The sequence below is a fragment of the Strigops habroptila genome, chromosome 11, assembly GCF_004027225.2.
Source record: "Strigops habroptila isolate Jane chromosome 11, bStrHab1.2.pri, whole genome shotgun sequence".
NCBI lineage: Eukaryota > Metazoa > Chordata > Aves > Psittaciformes > Psittacidae > Strigops > Strigops habroptila.
Window position 1 is genome coordinate 24,494,971 of NC_046360.1, and position 16,127 is coordinate 24,511,097.

Genomic DNA, 16,127 nt, shown 5'->3' on the forward strand with positions numbered 1-16,127 from the left:
TTTGGGTATTTCGTATTCATTCTTTTCATTATTACTCGTTATAAACGTGAGAGGCGCTGGGACAGTAGTATTTCAATTCTACAAAGACAATTAGTCTAATTTGTTTTGGGGTTTTTTTTTAATTATAGTAATGCTTTAAGACCAATGGACTGATAAATAGAATTCTTTTATCTGTTAATAACCTGTTGAAGTAACTATTTTATGTAATTGTGGAGACTGAAATGATGCTTCACAAAAGCACTACCTTCCCTGCCATTTCCCACCACGTGTTTCATTTTCTTCTTACAGACACATTATTACATTTTAAAATGTCTTTAAAACAGCAATTACTAGTACTATGGGGGTGCTGACTGGTATTTAATTAAGTTAGCTATGTTTAAGTTGGGGGAAAAAAGAACCATTTTGCAGTGTAGCCATATGGGTGTTTATGCTATCCCTGCTTATTGAGACTAACAAGACTGTGCCTTTTGGCTCTTCCAAGTATTGAGCTGCGATGAACCACATTTACTAGGTCACTATGAAGTAATTGTTTTGAAAAAGCAAAAAGCACCTTTTTTTGTGGCTTCAGAGTTGCCTAGAGGCTAGGATGTAAATTTTCCTGTTTCAACTTACTGAAATTTAAAAATGGAATAAGAACTACTCTGCCTTGCAATATACTGCTGTTTGTTGATGTTGCATAGAGAATCCCTTTATGGATAGCACGGTTCGTATTAATGGTTTTAATGATATATTGCTCCTTCTTACAAACCTACGAGAATTTGCTTCTCCTCTGAACATTTTATTTTTTGAAAGTATTGCTAACATTGTTTTAAAAATGTGCTACTTAGCACTTCATAGCTTACGTTTTCTCTAAAAAAATTGCAATTTAATGTACATATGATGTAGCAGGCTTACACTTTTGTTGAGTGCTGAATTTGTGAAATTTGTCCAACTTCTGACATATCCAGAGAAATAACATATGTTTAGAAAGACGAAAATATTGGATTAATTCTGACTTGTTAACCTCTAAGAACTGCTTCTTATAAAATTTTACTTATGCTCCTGGCCAGCAAGGCTGGAAGTGCATAATTGATAAGCCATTTAAAACTGCAAAAATTTGGTTTAGTATGGCTACGCAACATAATACTGAAGATATTGCTACCAAGTGGTTAACCCTGTCATCTTGTGAAGAGTAGTTCTTTATCAGTCTAAATATTATATTGACTTGCTAAACTGCATTTAAACTGCAATTGCCTAATGATTAGGTTTTACCATCTTTTAGGGACATACCATAACAAAAAATAAAATCTTAAAGATAAATTTCAGGAAGGATTATTTTTTCAGGATCTGCTAGTTAATAAAACCTCAAAGCTGAATAGTTAGAAATAATGTAGAAGTTACTACATGAAGTGAAAAGAAGATATGGGTATCCCTAAATAGAAACACAAACAAAAAACCCCAAAGGAAAACTATTTGATTGAATAAGTAGCCAAAAACATATCTTGTGATACCTTTGCATTATTATTGTTCTAACACATCTGCAGGTTACCGTGACTTCCAGAGTCAAAGGATTAATCAGTAATTACTTTGGCTTATGAATTAGTGCATACAGTCATTTAAACTTAAGAAGTGAGTCTAAAGAAGAATTCAGAAATCCTTAACCGTTGATATTAACATGTATGTTGTAACAATAAACTGACAAATAAAACTTTCTTGTTCATATTTCAGCATTTCAGGGAACACCTTGACAAACTTTTTGCAAAAGGAATTGGAATGCTGGACATTGCTTTAAATGAAGCTTTCAACATGCTCAATGAAGTAAGTTAATGTTTTTCAGATTTATGCTGCTGACACTATTCTTGCTATTTAGCAATTACTGTCAATCTTAAATTTTAAATAAGTCTTCATACTCTCAAAAATGTGATGATATTACAATATTATCTATAGATAATTCTATATAATCTATATGTGGTGAAAGATATAAACAAATTAATATTTTTATATGTAAATACAATACATCTTAATGTATTTTGTGTCTATATTTACAGTATACACCTACGCATACATGTGTACATTGAATAAGGTTTATTTCAGTAGCTGTTCTAGGTGTCAGAAAAATACTGAGGTAACATGAAAATTTCATGATTTAGATTTTTATTTTTTTCTTTGAAACGGCTAATGTTTTAGGAATGGCAAGAATTTCTATATGCATAAACACTTTGTGAATACCCACTGTTATTTAGCAATGAAATTATTGTTCATTGGTTTGACTTTTGGCATGACAATTAACATGTCTTATAGCATATGTAAAATAAGTTATGTGAACACTTGCACTTCTTTAATACTCTAAGATAGAGGGAGAAATGTAAAACTTTGCCTAACCAGTTCAGAGGAATTAATATTATTTTAACTATTTATCTGGCAAAAACAGAAGGCCAGCTTTCTGATAACATTCCTGGGAATAATGTCTGTAAACAGGAATACAGTCTCTAGAAGATGAACATCAGGGTCATGGAGATAATCTGCTGCAGGGCATCTAGTTTCCATCCCAAACTCCAAATAAAATCAGTATAGCATTCTTACTTGTGCATGAAATTGTTCCTCAAAGGATATTTTAATTAAAATCAGACCTATTGTCTTTGTCCAAAATGCTTTTCCTCACGATATACACATCAGTCTTTGCGGTTATCATGAAATGATTTTCTGTAGTATATTTTAGAGAGATTTTTTGTCATTTCTGGCAAAGGTAACATATATTGTCATGCTACATATTCCAGCAAAGAACAATCTTAGCAATATTTTGATTCAGCTAACTATATGCTTTCTTGGGAATGTATACCAGAACAAGCAAGGAAAGAAAGAAGAAAAGTGAACAACAGCAGTAATAAAAAAGAGTTAGTACACGGGAGCAAACCAATGAAAATGCATCATCAAATATTTCTTACGATATTATGAATGAACACACTAGGTAGTGTGGAAGTACCCTCCTGGTTCTTTTCCTTTTCAACTTCCTTCTTGTTTTCCCTTTTTTAAATGGAACTTATCTGCATGAAAATATTTTAAATTATTTCCTTAAGTAGAGAATTTCTTTTGGGGAAATAAAATAAAATCTGTTAGTCTGCTAGAAGAAGAAAACCTCATTTAACAGAAGCAGCAAACTGTGTTTTAACTGAATGATATATCTTGCAAATGAGACCTTAAACCCAAAGGGTTTGACTTGACAAGTGTGCCTGCCTTTTTACTGTAGGGTCATAGATTAACTAATGGTTCCAATTCCTTCCTATTCATCTTCAAATGCAACTTTGATCAGTTCTTTTCCGGGCATAAAATCCTAAAGTGAAAAGCTGAGAGTCTTACTCCACCTACTGCCCACATGTTCACCCAGACAGTGTGAAACTATCTCCTTCATGTGGTGCATGCCAAAAATGGCAATGGTAAAAGCCACATGAAGTAAAGCACACTCTAATTTGTTTGTTAAGGGGTTATTAAGAATCTCACTTAGGACAGCGAATGTAGTCTTAGGAAACATATAGATGACAGTAAAAGGCAACCAGCCTTAATACAAGACATGTTCTATACTAGTCTTCCAAATCCGTGTAAACTAGAGAAAAAACCCATTTCAGACAGTTATCAAGACCACCTGAGACTGGATTTTTCTGCTTTGTTTTAAAATCTGTGAGGCAGCTGAAGTTATAATGATGAACATGGTATGAAAAAAATCTCATTAGATAAACTGATAGTTTTGAGAATAAGGGGAGCTGATATCCCATGTACTGAACTGTACCTATGTTGAATAAGTCTTTTGATCTGTAGGGTCATGATGGATCATGCTACATGTATGTTGAGATCTATTCAAGGTGGAGTAATGACTGTTTCGTTTTATAAAAGGCAGTGTGATAGCTTTAAGCCTTTTTGCATATACACTTCCAGAATTGACAGCATAAAAATCTTTTCCATTATATACAGGCATGTCAGTGAAGTCTCTGGGAGCTTCTATTAAGCAGCTTAGGACAGAGAAACAGCTGCTTAATGCCTTCTTAAAAGAGTACAGCTAACCATTTTCCACTTAACCTACATGATGCAACCTTTATGTGCCAGAAATCTATTCTTGTGAATTATAGGTTGTCCTGGGTTCAGCTATAGCAGTCATTTTTCTCCTGCTTAGTAGCTGGTGCAGTGCTGTGTTTTTTAACTTTCAGCCTGGGAACAACGCTGATAACACCGATGTTTTTAGTTGTTGCTAAGTAATGTTTATTCCAACCAAGGACTTTCTCAGTCTCATGCTTTGCCAGGGAGGAGGGGAAGCCGGGAGGAAGCAGAGACAGGACACCTGACCCAAACTAGCCAAAGGGGTATTCCATACCACAGCACGTCATGCCCAGTATATAAACCGGGGGGAGTTACCCGGAAGGCCCAGATCACTGCTCGGGTCGGGCTGGGTATCGGTCGGCGGGTGGTGAGCAATTGTATCCTCTCCCCTTGTTATTTCACTAATCGTTATTATCATTGGTGGTAGCAGTAGTGGTTTTGTGTTATACCTTAGTTGTGGGACTGCTCTTATCTCAACCCGTGGGAGTTGCATTCTTCCCATTCTCCTCCCCATCCCTCCGGGAGCGGGGGGAGGAAGAAGGCGGGGGGGGAGTGAGCGAGCGGCTGTGTGGTTCTGAGTTACCGGCTGGGCTCAAACCACGACAGTTCTTTTTGGCGCCCAACGTGGGGCTCGAAAGGTTGAGATAACGACAGATCTGACCAGAGTGTGTTTAATCATATTTGTGATAAGCATTCATTGTTACTACTCGTCACAATGGTGATTATTTGGCTCTCAGACGTGTTGCGCTTGATCTCAGAGTTTCAGCATGTTGTACCTTACTTACAGCCACTATTTGCTGTTTTAGCGTTTATCGGCTGGGGGGCCTGGGCTAAGGTTCTTGTTTCACTGTACTTCATGGTAATGACTTGTAATACAATAGACTCATTGATCATGAAACTGGTCTGGTTTGTGCTTCCAGCATGGCCATCACCACTATACATTGGGAGGTATATAATGAAATATTTTAGCAATTGCATATCTTTTTTTTTCTCCTCGGGGGGTAAACTTACGAAGGAAGCATTCTCTTTCACCCCCCGTTCCCCCACCAGCCTATTTGCAACAGCAATTGAGAGTTCTGAAGGTTTTAGATGGCCTTTGAGTACCCTTGAAACCTGCCTGCTGATTGTGCTGGGGATCAGCATGTTGGCAAACATACGGAGTGTGTTTTACCCACGGCCATCCCGTCGTAGGAACATCCTATTTCGTTTAATGTCAAAAATTCAGCAGTATCAGGTTCGAATCTGGTCTAGGGTTAGACGACGATATACGAGGACCACCAGGAGATTTTCCCTGAGGCTGGACAGTTATGAGTGGCAGGGTGTGTGGGATAGTATGGGCAAGTACCTAGGCCAGTGGGCCCCTCCAGTGCTTTGGAACTTCACCACTGAACAAGTGCAACATCCGGAAAAACTAGTAAAACACTTAAACGAGGTGTGCTGTCGTCCTGGTTATACCAGAGAGGGACAAATTTTGGCAACGTGCTGGGGCTTGGCCTATGCCTACAGAGCCCTGCTCAACACTATCCAGCACCTTCAAAGGGAAAAAAATGTCTCTGGATCTGATGGCAAAGCAACAGACAACGCAGCTATGCCAACTACAAGCACAGCAGCTACTCAGACCCTGACCACAACAGTCAACACAGCTACTCCAAGTACAGCAGCTACATCAACCCCAGTGACAAGCACAACAGCTACTCAAACCCTGACCACAACAGACAATGCAACTACTCCAACTTCAAATACAGCAGTTACACCAACCCCAGTGACAAGCACAACAGCTACTCAAACCCCGACAGCAACAGACAATGTGGCTACTCCAAGCACCACAGCCACACCAACCCCAGTGACAAGCACAGTAGCTACTCAAACCCTGACAGCAACAGACAATATAGCTACTCCAAGCACCACAGCTACACCAACCCCAGTGACATGCACAGTAGCTATTCAAACCCCGACAGCAACAGACAATATGGCTACTCCAAGCACTGCAGCTACACCAACCCCAGTGACAAGCACAGTAGCTACTCAAACCCCGACAGCAACAGATAATGCAGCTGTTGGTGTTACTCAACTCCCAAGCACAACAGCTGCACCAACCCCAGCAATAGACATTGCAACCACTCCAATCCTAGTGGCAGACACTGCAGCCACTCCAACCACAGTGACAAACACTGCAGCTAAACCAAATGTCCAGTTTGTGACGATGTCTGTTGCCCCTGTAAGCAAAAGCAAACGAAAGGCACAAAGAGCAACCCGCGAAGCGAAGAAAGATGAAGACCCAGTGCCATTACTATATGCAACAGCACCTGAACAAGAGTTACTACTACGTGGGTCAGAGGAAGAGGAAGAAGAAGAAGAGGTCACTTCTCGACCCCGGACCTCAACCGAACTACGGAATATGCGAAAAGATTTCACCCGTCTTCCAGGGGAGCACATTGTCACCTGGTTGCTCCGGTGCTGGGACAATGGGGCCGACGGTCATGAACTAGAAGGTAGGGAAGCCAAGCAGCTGGGATCACTTGCTAAGGAAGGAGGAATTGACAAAGCGATTGCAAGAGAGAAGCGAGCCCTCAGTCTTTGGAGGCGGCTCCTGGCAGCTGTGAAGGAAAGGTTTCCCTACAAAGACGATATTACGAATCGCTCAGCCAACTGGACCACGATAGAGAAAGGCATCCAGTCCCTGAGGGAATCAGCCATTATAGAGATGATCTATCGTAGGCCGGATTCCAGGAACACATCCGTAGACCCAGATGAAGTCGAATGTACACAACCCATGTGGCGGAAACTTACACGGAGTGCGCCATCATCATATGCCCACACATTGGCATCAATGACCTGGAATGACGGAGTATCACCAACAGTGGATTTCCTGATTCGTCAACTCCGAGAGTTCGAAGACAATCTCACCCCTTCCATCATTTCAGCTGTGGAAAAACTGTCCCAGGAGTTCAAACAATTGAGAGACGATTTATCCGATCTATCCAGCTCTCCACGCGTACCAACCCATGTCTCAGCTATCAACAGAAGGCGCCCTACTGCTCGAGAAAGAAAATATACGAGGTACACGCCACGGGCCACCCTATGGTTTTACCTGCGGGATCATGGAGAAGACATGAGAAAGTGGGATGGAAAACCTACTTCAGCTCTGGAGCAACGGGTGCGTGAACTGAAGAGGAGAACAATGGTCAAGGATGATCCTCCCAGGAAAGCTGCTGCTCCAGTCTCTGGCGAGCAGTTTCCCAGATGGAGCGAAAGAGCTGATTTTACTCCAGCTCCTGTGATAAGGAATACTAATCCCTTTCTACAAGACAGAAGTGGAGAATTTTGTGATCACTATTAGAGGGGCCCTGCCTCCAGCCAGGTGAAGGAGAGGGATAATCGGGTTTACTGGACTGTGTGGATCAGATGGCCTGGCACATCAGTCCCACAGAAGTATAAGGCTCTAGTAGATACCGGTGCACAGTGTACTCTGATGCCATCAAGGTATCAAGGGGTGAAACCCATTTCTATTTCTGGAGTGACAGGAGGATCCCAAGCGTTAACTATGCTGGAAGCTGAAATCAGCCTGACTGGGAGGAAGTGGCAAAAGCACCCCATTGTAACTGGTCCAGGGGCTCCATGCATCCTTGGCATAGACTATCTCAGGAGAGGGTATTTCAAAGACCCAAAAGGGTATAGATGGGCTTTTGGTATCGCTGCCTTGGAGACAGAGGAAATTAAGCAGCTGTCCACCTTACCCGGTCTCTCAGAGGATCCTTCTGTTGTGGGGTTGCTGAAGGTCGAAGAACAACAAGTGCCAATTGCGACCACAACAGTGCACCGGCGGCAATATCGCACCAACCGAGACTCCTTGATTCCCATCCATAAGCTGATCCGCAGACTGGAGAGCCAAGGAGTGATCAGCAGGACCCGCTCACCCTTTAATAGCCCCATATGGCCAGTGCAAAAGTCTAATGGAGAGTGGAGATTAACAGTAGACTATCGTGGCCTGAACGAAGTCACACCACCATTGAGTGCTGCCGTACCGGACATGTTAGAACTTCAGTATGAACTGGAGTCAAAGGCAGCCAAGTGGTATGCCACAATTGACATTGCCAATGCATTTTTCTCAATCCCTTTGGCAGCAGAATGCAGGCCACAGTTTGCTTTCACTTGGAGGGGCGTCCAGTACACTTGGAACCGACTGCCCCAGGGGTGGAAACACAGCCCTACCATCTGCCATGGATTGATCCAGACTGCACTGGAACAGGGGCAAGCTCCAGAACACCTGCAATACATTGATGACATCATCGTGTGGGGTGATACAGCGGAAGAAGTTTTTGAGAAAGGGAGGAAAATAATCCAAATCCTGCTGAAGGCCGGTTTTGCCATAAAACGGAATAAGGTCAAGGGACCTGCACAGGAGATTCAATTTTTGGGAATAAAATGGCAAGATGGACGCCGCCAGATCCCCACAGACGTGATCAACAAGATAACAGCAATGTCTCCACCAACTAACAAGAAAGAAACCCAAGCTTTCTTAGGTGTCGTGGGGTTCTGGAGAATGCACATCCCAAATTACAGTCTGATTGTAAGCCCTCTCTACCACGTGACCCGGAAGAAGAATGATTTCAAATGGGGCCCTGAGCAACAACAAGCCTTTGAACAAATTAAACGAGAAATAGTTCATGCAGTAGCCCTTGGACCAGTCCGGGCCGGGCCAGATGTGAAAAATGTGCTCTATACCGCAGCTGGGGAGAATGGTCCTACCTGGAGCCTCTGGCAGAAAGCTCCAGGGGAGACTCGAGGTCGACCCCTTGGCTTTTGGAGTCGGGGATATAAAGGATCCGAGGCCAGCTACACTCCCACTGAAAAAGAGATACTGGCAGCCTATGAAGGGGTTCGAGCTGCCTCAGAAGTGATTGGAACTGAAGCGCAGCTCCTCCTGGCACCCCGGTTGCCTGTGCTGGGCTGGATGTTCAAAGTCAGGGTCTCCTCTACACATCATGCAACTGATGCTACATGGAGTAAGTGGGCCGCACTAATTACACAACGAGCTCGAATAGGAAATCCCAGTCGTCCAGGAATTCTAGAAGTCATCATGGACTGGCCAGAGGGCAAAGATTTTGGGATGTCACCAGAAGAGGAGGTGACGCGTGCTGAAGAGGCCCCACCATATAATGAACTGTCAGAGAGTGAAAAGCAATATGCCTTGTTTACTGATGGGTCCTGCCGTATTGTGGGAAAGCATCGGAGATGGAAGGCAGCTGTGTGGAGTCCCCTGCGACAAGTTGCAGAAACTGCTGAGGGAGAGGGTGAATCGAGTCAATTTGCAGAGGTGAAAGCCATCCAGCTGGCCTTGGACATTGCTGAACGAGAAAAATGGCCAGTACTTTATCTCTATACTGACTCATGGATGGTGGCAAATGCCCTGTGGGGGTGGTTGCAGCAATGGAAGCAGAGCAACTGGCAACGCAGAAGTAAACCCATCTGGGCTGCTGCATTGTGGCAAGATATCGCTGCTCGGGTGCAGAACCTGGTGGTGAAGGTACGCCACGTAGATGCTCATGTACCCAAGAGTCGGGCCACTGAGGAACACCAGAATAACCAGCAAGTGGATAAAGCTGCTAAGATTAAAGTGGCTCAGATGGACTTGGATTGGCAACATAAGGGTGAATTATTTTTAGCCCGGTGGGCCCATGACACCTCAGGCCATCAAGGCAGAGATGCAACATATAGATGGGCTCGTGATCGAGGGGTGGACTTAACGATGGACACTATTGCCCAGGTTATTCACGAATGTGAAACATGTGCTGCAATTAAGCAAGCCAAGCGGTTAAAGCCTCTCTGGTATGGAGGACGATGGCTGAAGTACAAATATGGGGAGGCCTGGCAGATTGACTATATCACACTCCCACCAACCCGCCAGGGCAAGCGCTATGTGCTTACCATGGTGGAAGCAACCACCGGCTGGCTGGAAACATACGCTGTGTCCCATGCCACCGCCCGGAACACTATCCTGGGCCTTGAGAAACAAGTCTTGTGGCGACACGGCACCCCAGAGAGAATTGAGTCAGACAATGGGACTCATTTCCGGAACAACCTCATAGACACTTGGGCCAAAGAGCATGGCATTGAGTGGGTATACCACATCCCCTACCATGCACCAGCCTCTGGGAAAATCGAACGGTACAATGGGCTGTTAAAAACTACACTGAGAGCAATGGGTGGTGGGACTTTCAAACACTGGGATACACATTTACCAAAAGCCACCTGGTTGGTCAACAGTAGGGGATCTGCCAACAGGGCTGGCCCAGCCCAATCAGAACTTTTACGTACTGTAGAGGGGGATAAAGTTCCTGTGGTGCACATAAAGAATTTGTTGGGGAAGACAGTCTGGGTTATTCCTGCTTCAGGTAAAGGCAAACCCACTCGTGGGGTTGCTTTTGCTCAGGGACCTGGATATACTTGGTGGGTAATGCGGGAAGATGGGGAAGTCCGATGTGTACCTCAAGGGGATTTGATTTTGGGGGAAAACAGCCAATGAACTCAATTGTACGCTGTTGCCTGCTTTATAACACTTTTGTAGCCCACCAGCTAGATATCTTCAGGTCACCAGCTGTTGACCCTGACTTCCCTCCGATCATCACCTCAACAAAGAATGAATTTTGAGGAAACCAGACGAGCTCAGCAGTGACCAGATGAGTTTGGCGGTATCATCAGCAGGCAACAACCCAACACTATGTACCGTCCCTCCTGCCCTGAAAGACTATTACAAGAGATGGAACCTGACATCATGGACTGGATGAGTTCAGCAATTTTACAGGGATTGGTCCATGGACTAGGGAACGATATCTTTCTCTGTGTGTGGGTGTGGGTGTATATATATGTGTATATATGGGACAGGGGTGATGGTGTGCTGAGAGATGTGGGATCTGAGCATGACGTGAATGGTATGGAATAAGGGGTGGATACTGTCCTGGGTTCAGCTATAGCAGTCATTTTTCTCCTGCTTAGTAGCTGGTGCAGTGCTGTGTTTTTTAACTTTCAGCCTGGGAACAACGCTGATAACACCGATGTTTTTAGTTGTTGCTAAGTAATGTTTATTCCAACCAAGGACTTTCTCAGTCTCATGCTTTGCCAGGGAGGAGGGGAAGCCGGGAGGAAGCAGAGACAGGACACCTGACCCAAACTAGCCAAAGGGGTATTCCATACCACAGCACGTCATGCCCAGTATATAAACCGGGGGGAGTTACCCGGAAGGCCCAGATCACTGCTCGGGTCGGGCTGGGTATCGGTCGCGGGTGGTGAGCAATTGTATCCTCTCCCCTTGTTATTTCACTAATCGTTATTATCATTGGTGGTAGCAGTAGTGGTTTTGTGTTATACCTTAGTTGTGGGACTGCTCTTATCTCAACCCGTGGGAGTTGCATTCTTCCCATTCTCCTCCCCATCCCTCCGGGAGCGGGGGGAGGAAGAAGGGGGGGGGGGGAGTGAGCGAGCGGCTGTGTGGTTCTGAGTTACCGGCTGGGCTCAAACCACGACAGTTCTTTTTGACATAGGTTAGCTATGGATGTCTTGTCTACAATAAAAAAAAAAAAAAAAAAAAAAGGGAGGTGGGGGAGGAGGAGGAAAAAAAGAAAAGCTTTTGTGTTACACAAATAGTCTATTAATATTCTGGCTGGATGTTAAAATGGTTCAGGGGTTACACTAATTAAACTTAGTTAATTTTGCCTTGCAATTACCCCTCAGTATTTTCCTAGGTTGTTAAGACTTGACGATGGTTGACACTGATATCTTTGAAAAGCATGTTTAAAAATCCACTTCCAAATTTTTCCCAATCATCAATTTATGCAGTGTTCATTATTCAGCATAAGAATATAGAAGTACTTGGTACAGTAGTTAGGCACCTACTATGTCATGTGACAACTGCAATTATCTCTTTTAGTGACAAACGCAGTCTTTGCAGTGATTACCTTTAAAAAAATCATAGCCAATTAAATAAAATTCTGTGACATTTCAAAGACTGTTAATCACAACCAAATGCTGTAAATGTCAGGATGCATTGAAATTTTTGCTGCTAACTGATGAATCACTGAGTTAATTGTAGTTCATCATAAGGCCCTTGTCATTGTTATTATTATGGAAAACACTTTCATCACTCTTGCTATTCAATAAAGTTAAAGTTCTAGACAAATATGAGAAGATATTACTCATGAAAGCTTTTGATTTTAATCTCATTCTTCAAAATATTCGAACAAATAACTATGCAGAATAATGCAGATGCACACAGAGTGATGTTTTAAAATAAATATAAGAAGGCATTCCCCCTTTAATTTCCCTGTGAAAGAGACAAGGTATATTAAAAATATGTTGTCCATGTGCAGAATATATCTCTCGACAACATATATTCATCTTTATGAGAGAATATTGGATCTAAGATCTTACTAATGAAGGAATCCCACTTTAACAGTTCTGGTTCTGATTTAAGATTGGAGAAACTGTCATGACTGAAGAATTTGAAGGCTAGACTGTCTTGCAGGGATCACAGATAAGTTTTCATGCACACAGTGACCAGAATATAGCTAAGTCTGTGAACTCACATTACTTTCCCTTTAAGTAACACGTTTCTATTATTGTTTGCTGACGTTCCTGTTTGATCAAAAGGAAGCTGATCTGGAGGAAAGTGCAGATGGTATAAGTAATCGTTGAATGATATTTGTGGATGTGATTACTCAGATATAGAAATGGGAAGGCAGAAGAAAAGGTGACAGAGCACTGCTGGAACCTACCATCCACTCCCTTTCCTAACTGCAGGCATGTCTACAGAGGGGACAAAAGTCAAGAACTTTTTCTGGAAAAAAGACTTTTAGAGTTTTCAGAAGAACAGTGAATATATAAGGGCGAGTAGACAGTAGAAAACTTAAAGACAAGAGTCCAAATCAAACCAGAATACTCCAAATTATTTATTTTTTTTATTTTTTAATCCAGAAGCAGATAGAGTCCCTGCAAGGTAATTTATCTTTAAGCTTAAATACTGCTTCTCAAATGAGACTACCCTTTTTGGTGTGGGCTTCATTACAGGTCAGCTGGTGAGGTGGGGCTTGGCTTTCTTAGTACCAAAAGAAAGGTGATAATATAAGGCCTTGTCTGATCTCAAAGTTGGTAATGTACCTGAAAACTAGAAAGATCGGAAGAGAACAAAAGCAGATTGTTCATTCATTAGCTTTTGTTCAAACGGTAGCCCAATCTATGAACAGTTGTGTGTAATGCCCCAGTTTATTGATCTTTTTGAAGGTTTTTTTAGTGTTCGTATGGAGTAATTAAAAATAAAATAATTTTCCAAGTTTGCTTTTCTTTTGCAAAAAGCTGGATGTTTCTCCTACGTTCCTTGAATATATAAAATCATGAATAGACAAGTAAGAACCTATTCTGCTATATAGAGACACATGGATTCAAAATTAAGGCACCAACTCCAGAATCAAGAGATCAAAGCTTATGTTATGACTCAGTCCAATTTGACCAGGAGAAAATCCCTTTCATGTAACAATGAAACTTTCTTTATGTATTCTAAAGGATATGTTGATTGCTGCCTAAGTACCTGTGCTCAAGTACTGCTGTTCAGCAGCTTGAATTACTTATATGTATTCGTTTTGTGTAATAGGAGAATCTGAGAATATATAAATATGAACTTGGTTCTCCCAGATAAACATTTTATGAAAAATAACATATGGAATGTAATCCTGACTGAATATGAATGCCAGATGAATAGTCATATGTCTCTCTATAAGTAGTGTATCTTCTGTACTTCACAGTAAAATTATCCGTCATTCATTTCTTCTTTTTGTTCTTTTAAAATTATATTTAAATCAAAGCAAACCTTACGTAGATGCATCAATATTCATCATGTATCTAAACCAGGGGAATACACTTTTAATTTTGGGAAGTACGGTGTTTAATGTATATTTCTCATTTTTCAAGTTGATAAAATGGAGATACATAACAAATCACGATTCTGTTACTGAATTGTAGCTTCAGTTGTGTAAGAACATAATATCTATGACAAAATATTTTCAACCTGAGACTTTTTCTCCTACTTCTAAGCATGCTAGAAGAACAACATTTGACGAGATCCATGTTTATCCACAGTGATCCTATATATCTTCACCTAACAGAAATGTGCTGTAACTAAAAGATTGTTTCCTTTCACAGTTCAATCACACAGGACAAGGAAGTATTTGCAGCCAAGCCATAATGCTGATTACTGATGGAGCTGTGGACACGTACGATACAATATTTGCAAAATATAATTGGCCAGACAGAAAAGTAAGTACCACCTCTATTTGATAGAGAACCCAAAGCTTCATATCCATATAAAGTGCATGCCTCTTGAAAAGTCAGTAACAATCTTTCTAATCATCTAAAAGTGATTTTTGATAACCGGATGTTTTACTAATGACAAAAATGATGTTTATATGATATTGCTTGAGGATACAAATGGCATTTTACTGTAGTAATGAATTTAGGATAATAAGATATTAAGGAAGCATTTCCCTCCAGGCTACATTTTTGACCATTATATAATACTTCCCTTGCAAGATGTCATTAAACAGGAAAAAAACTTTTTTTTTTCCTGCCAAAATACTCATTAATAATTCAATGGTTTTTGACGCTAAAGAGGGGTAAGTATGTTGGACAGTGAATGATTTTCTATGGCTCCTGTGCTACATCTGCTCCTTCTCAATATTTTTAATTTCTATATTTGGCAGAATGAGGGGTAGAGTGGGCAATTGGTGAGATTTTATTAAACATTTATTTGGTTCTATCGGTCTGCATGAAGTAATTTCCCCCGAATTAAATTACCTTGTTATATAACACATGGATATTATACAGTAGTGCAAAAATGCCTTGAAAATTCCCTGGTGAGAAAGCTGTAGTAGGCCTCATGTTTGGATGTGAAATAATTTCTTTCTACATTTTTTATGTTTTATGAAAGCAAGTTTTGGGGCTGTTTTAGGGTGTTTTCATAGTTTGAGATACCTGGAAGCAACAACCTCACTCCGTTCAACATGAGCAAGTAATTGATTTATATGAGTGTGTTGCATGGGGTTTTCCCATTCTGTGGAAAACAGTAGTAGTTTTGATTTTTAGTTTTAGGTACGTTTCTGTCATTTATAAAATTATATTTGTTTTTTCTTCTCCCTTTTCTCGTTTACCTGAACTAAACCTCATCTGTTAGCCATCAGTGAGCAAGAAAAAATGGGAAATCGGTGATTTTTTAACTGATCTTTTGAAATTATGTCAATTACTGTCATTTCATGTAGTAAAAATAACATAAAACCATTCTACTTTGCTAGTTAAGAGGTTTTTTATCCAGAGAATGTAGAGTAATAACTAACTGCAATATGAAGATCTATTTTTCTCTTCAGATACCTTGCTTGCTCCTTTTTATGTAACATGGTTCTCTAAAAGAAGAAAGTTCAGAGTTTTTGTGATTTTGTGAGGACATGCCAGGAAGTCTGTCATCTTTAAAAGAACATAAGGATACATCTGTATTTGCACATATTTTGAGGAGACCTGTAATACTTCTCATGTGACTTGAAGTTAGCCTTTCTGAAGTGGAAGAGTTGAGGAAGATCAATATTTAGTTAATGTGTTAAGATGTATAACTATATATTATGAAGGAAGTTCCATTGAATATCAGCATTTGTCCATTTTGGTATTTATTATACTCTGTTAGGTCACATCTCAATATACAGTAATATTGCTGAAATAGAATAGAAATATTTGCTCCTACTATGTGACATACAACAAGTACTTCCTTGAAATGTGTTGATCAACTATTTATAAGGAGAATATTGCCTTTGATCTTTTCTGCTACTTCAGTGCTTTTCACTGACACTATTTACATGAAAATATCTCCTTCCTTTTCTAATTCTGTATTTACTATTGAAGATGGGTAATTCTTCATGGTTAAAGCTTTTATTGATTTTTCTGTTGATTAATTAGACCTTTGGAGAGCTTGGGCTTTATAAAATACATTTGACTATTGAAATTGCTGAATAATTCTGGAAACAGTA

General features: G+C 40.9%; 1 protein-coding gene across 6 annotated transcripts in view; it reads left to right on the forward strand.

The window, feature by feature from the left end:
- CACNA2D3 (calcium voltage-gated channel auxiliary subunit alpha2delta 3) overlaps window positions 1–16,127 on the forward strand; it is a 546,863-nt gene that overhangs the window by 311,611 nt on the left and 219,125 nt on the right. For all 6 annotated transcript variants that reach the window (XR_003993879.1, XM_030502305.1, XM_030502306.1 and 3 more), the window contains 2 exons: window positions 1,708–1,797; window positions 14,260–14,373. Coding sequence is in view for 5 of the 6 variants with exons in the window: in XM_030502305.1 (XP_030358165.1) it covers window positions 1,708–1,797; window positions 14,260–14,373 (204 nt within the window). In the remaining variant the exon portion in view is untranslated. The remainder of the gene's footprint in view (window positions 1–1,707; window positions 1,798–14,259; window positions 14,374–16,127) is intronic.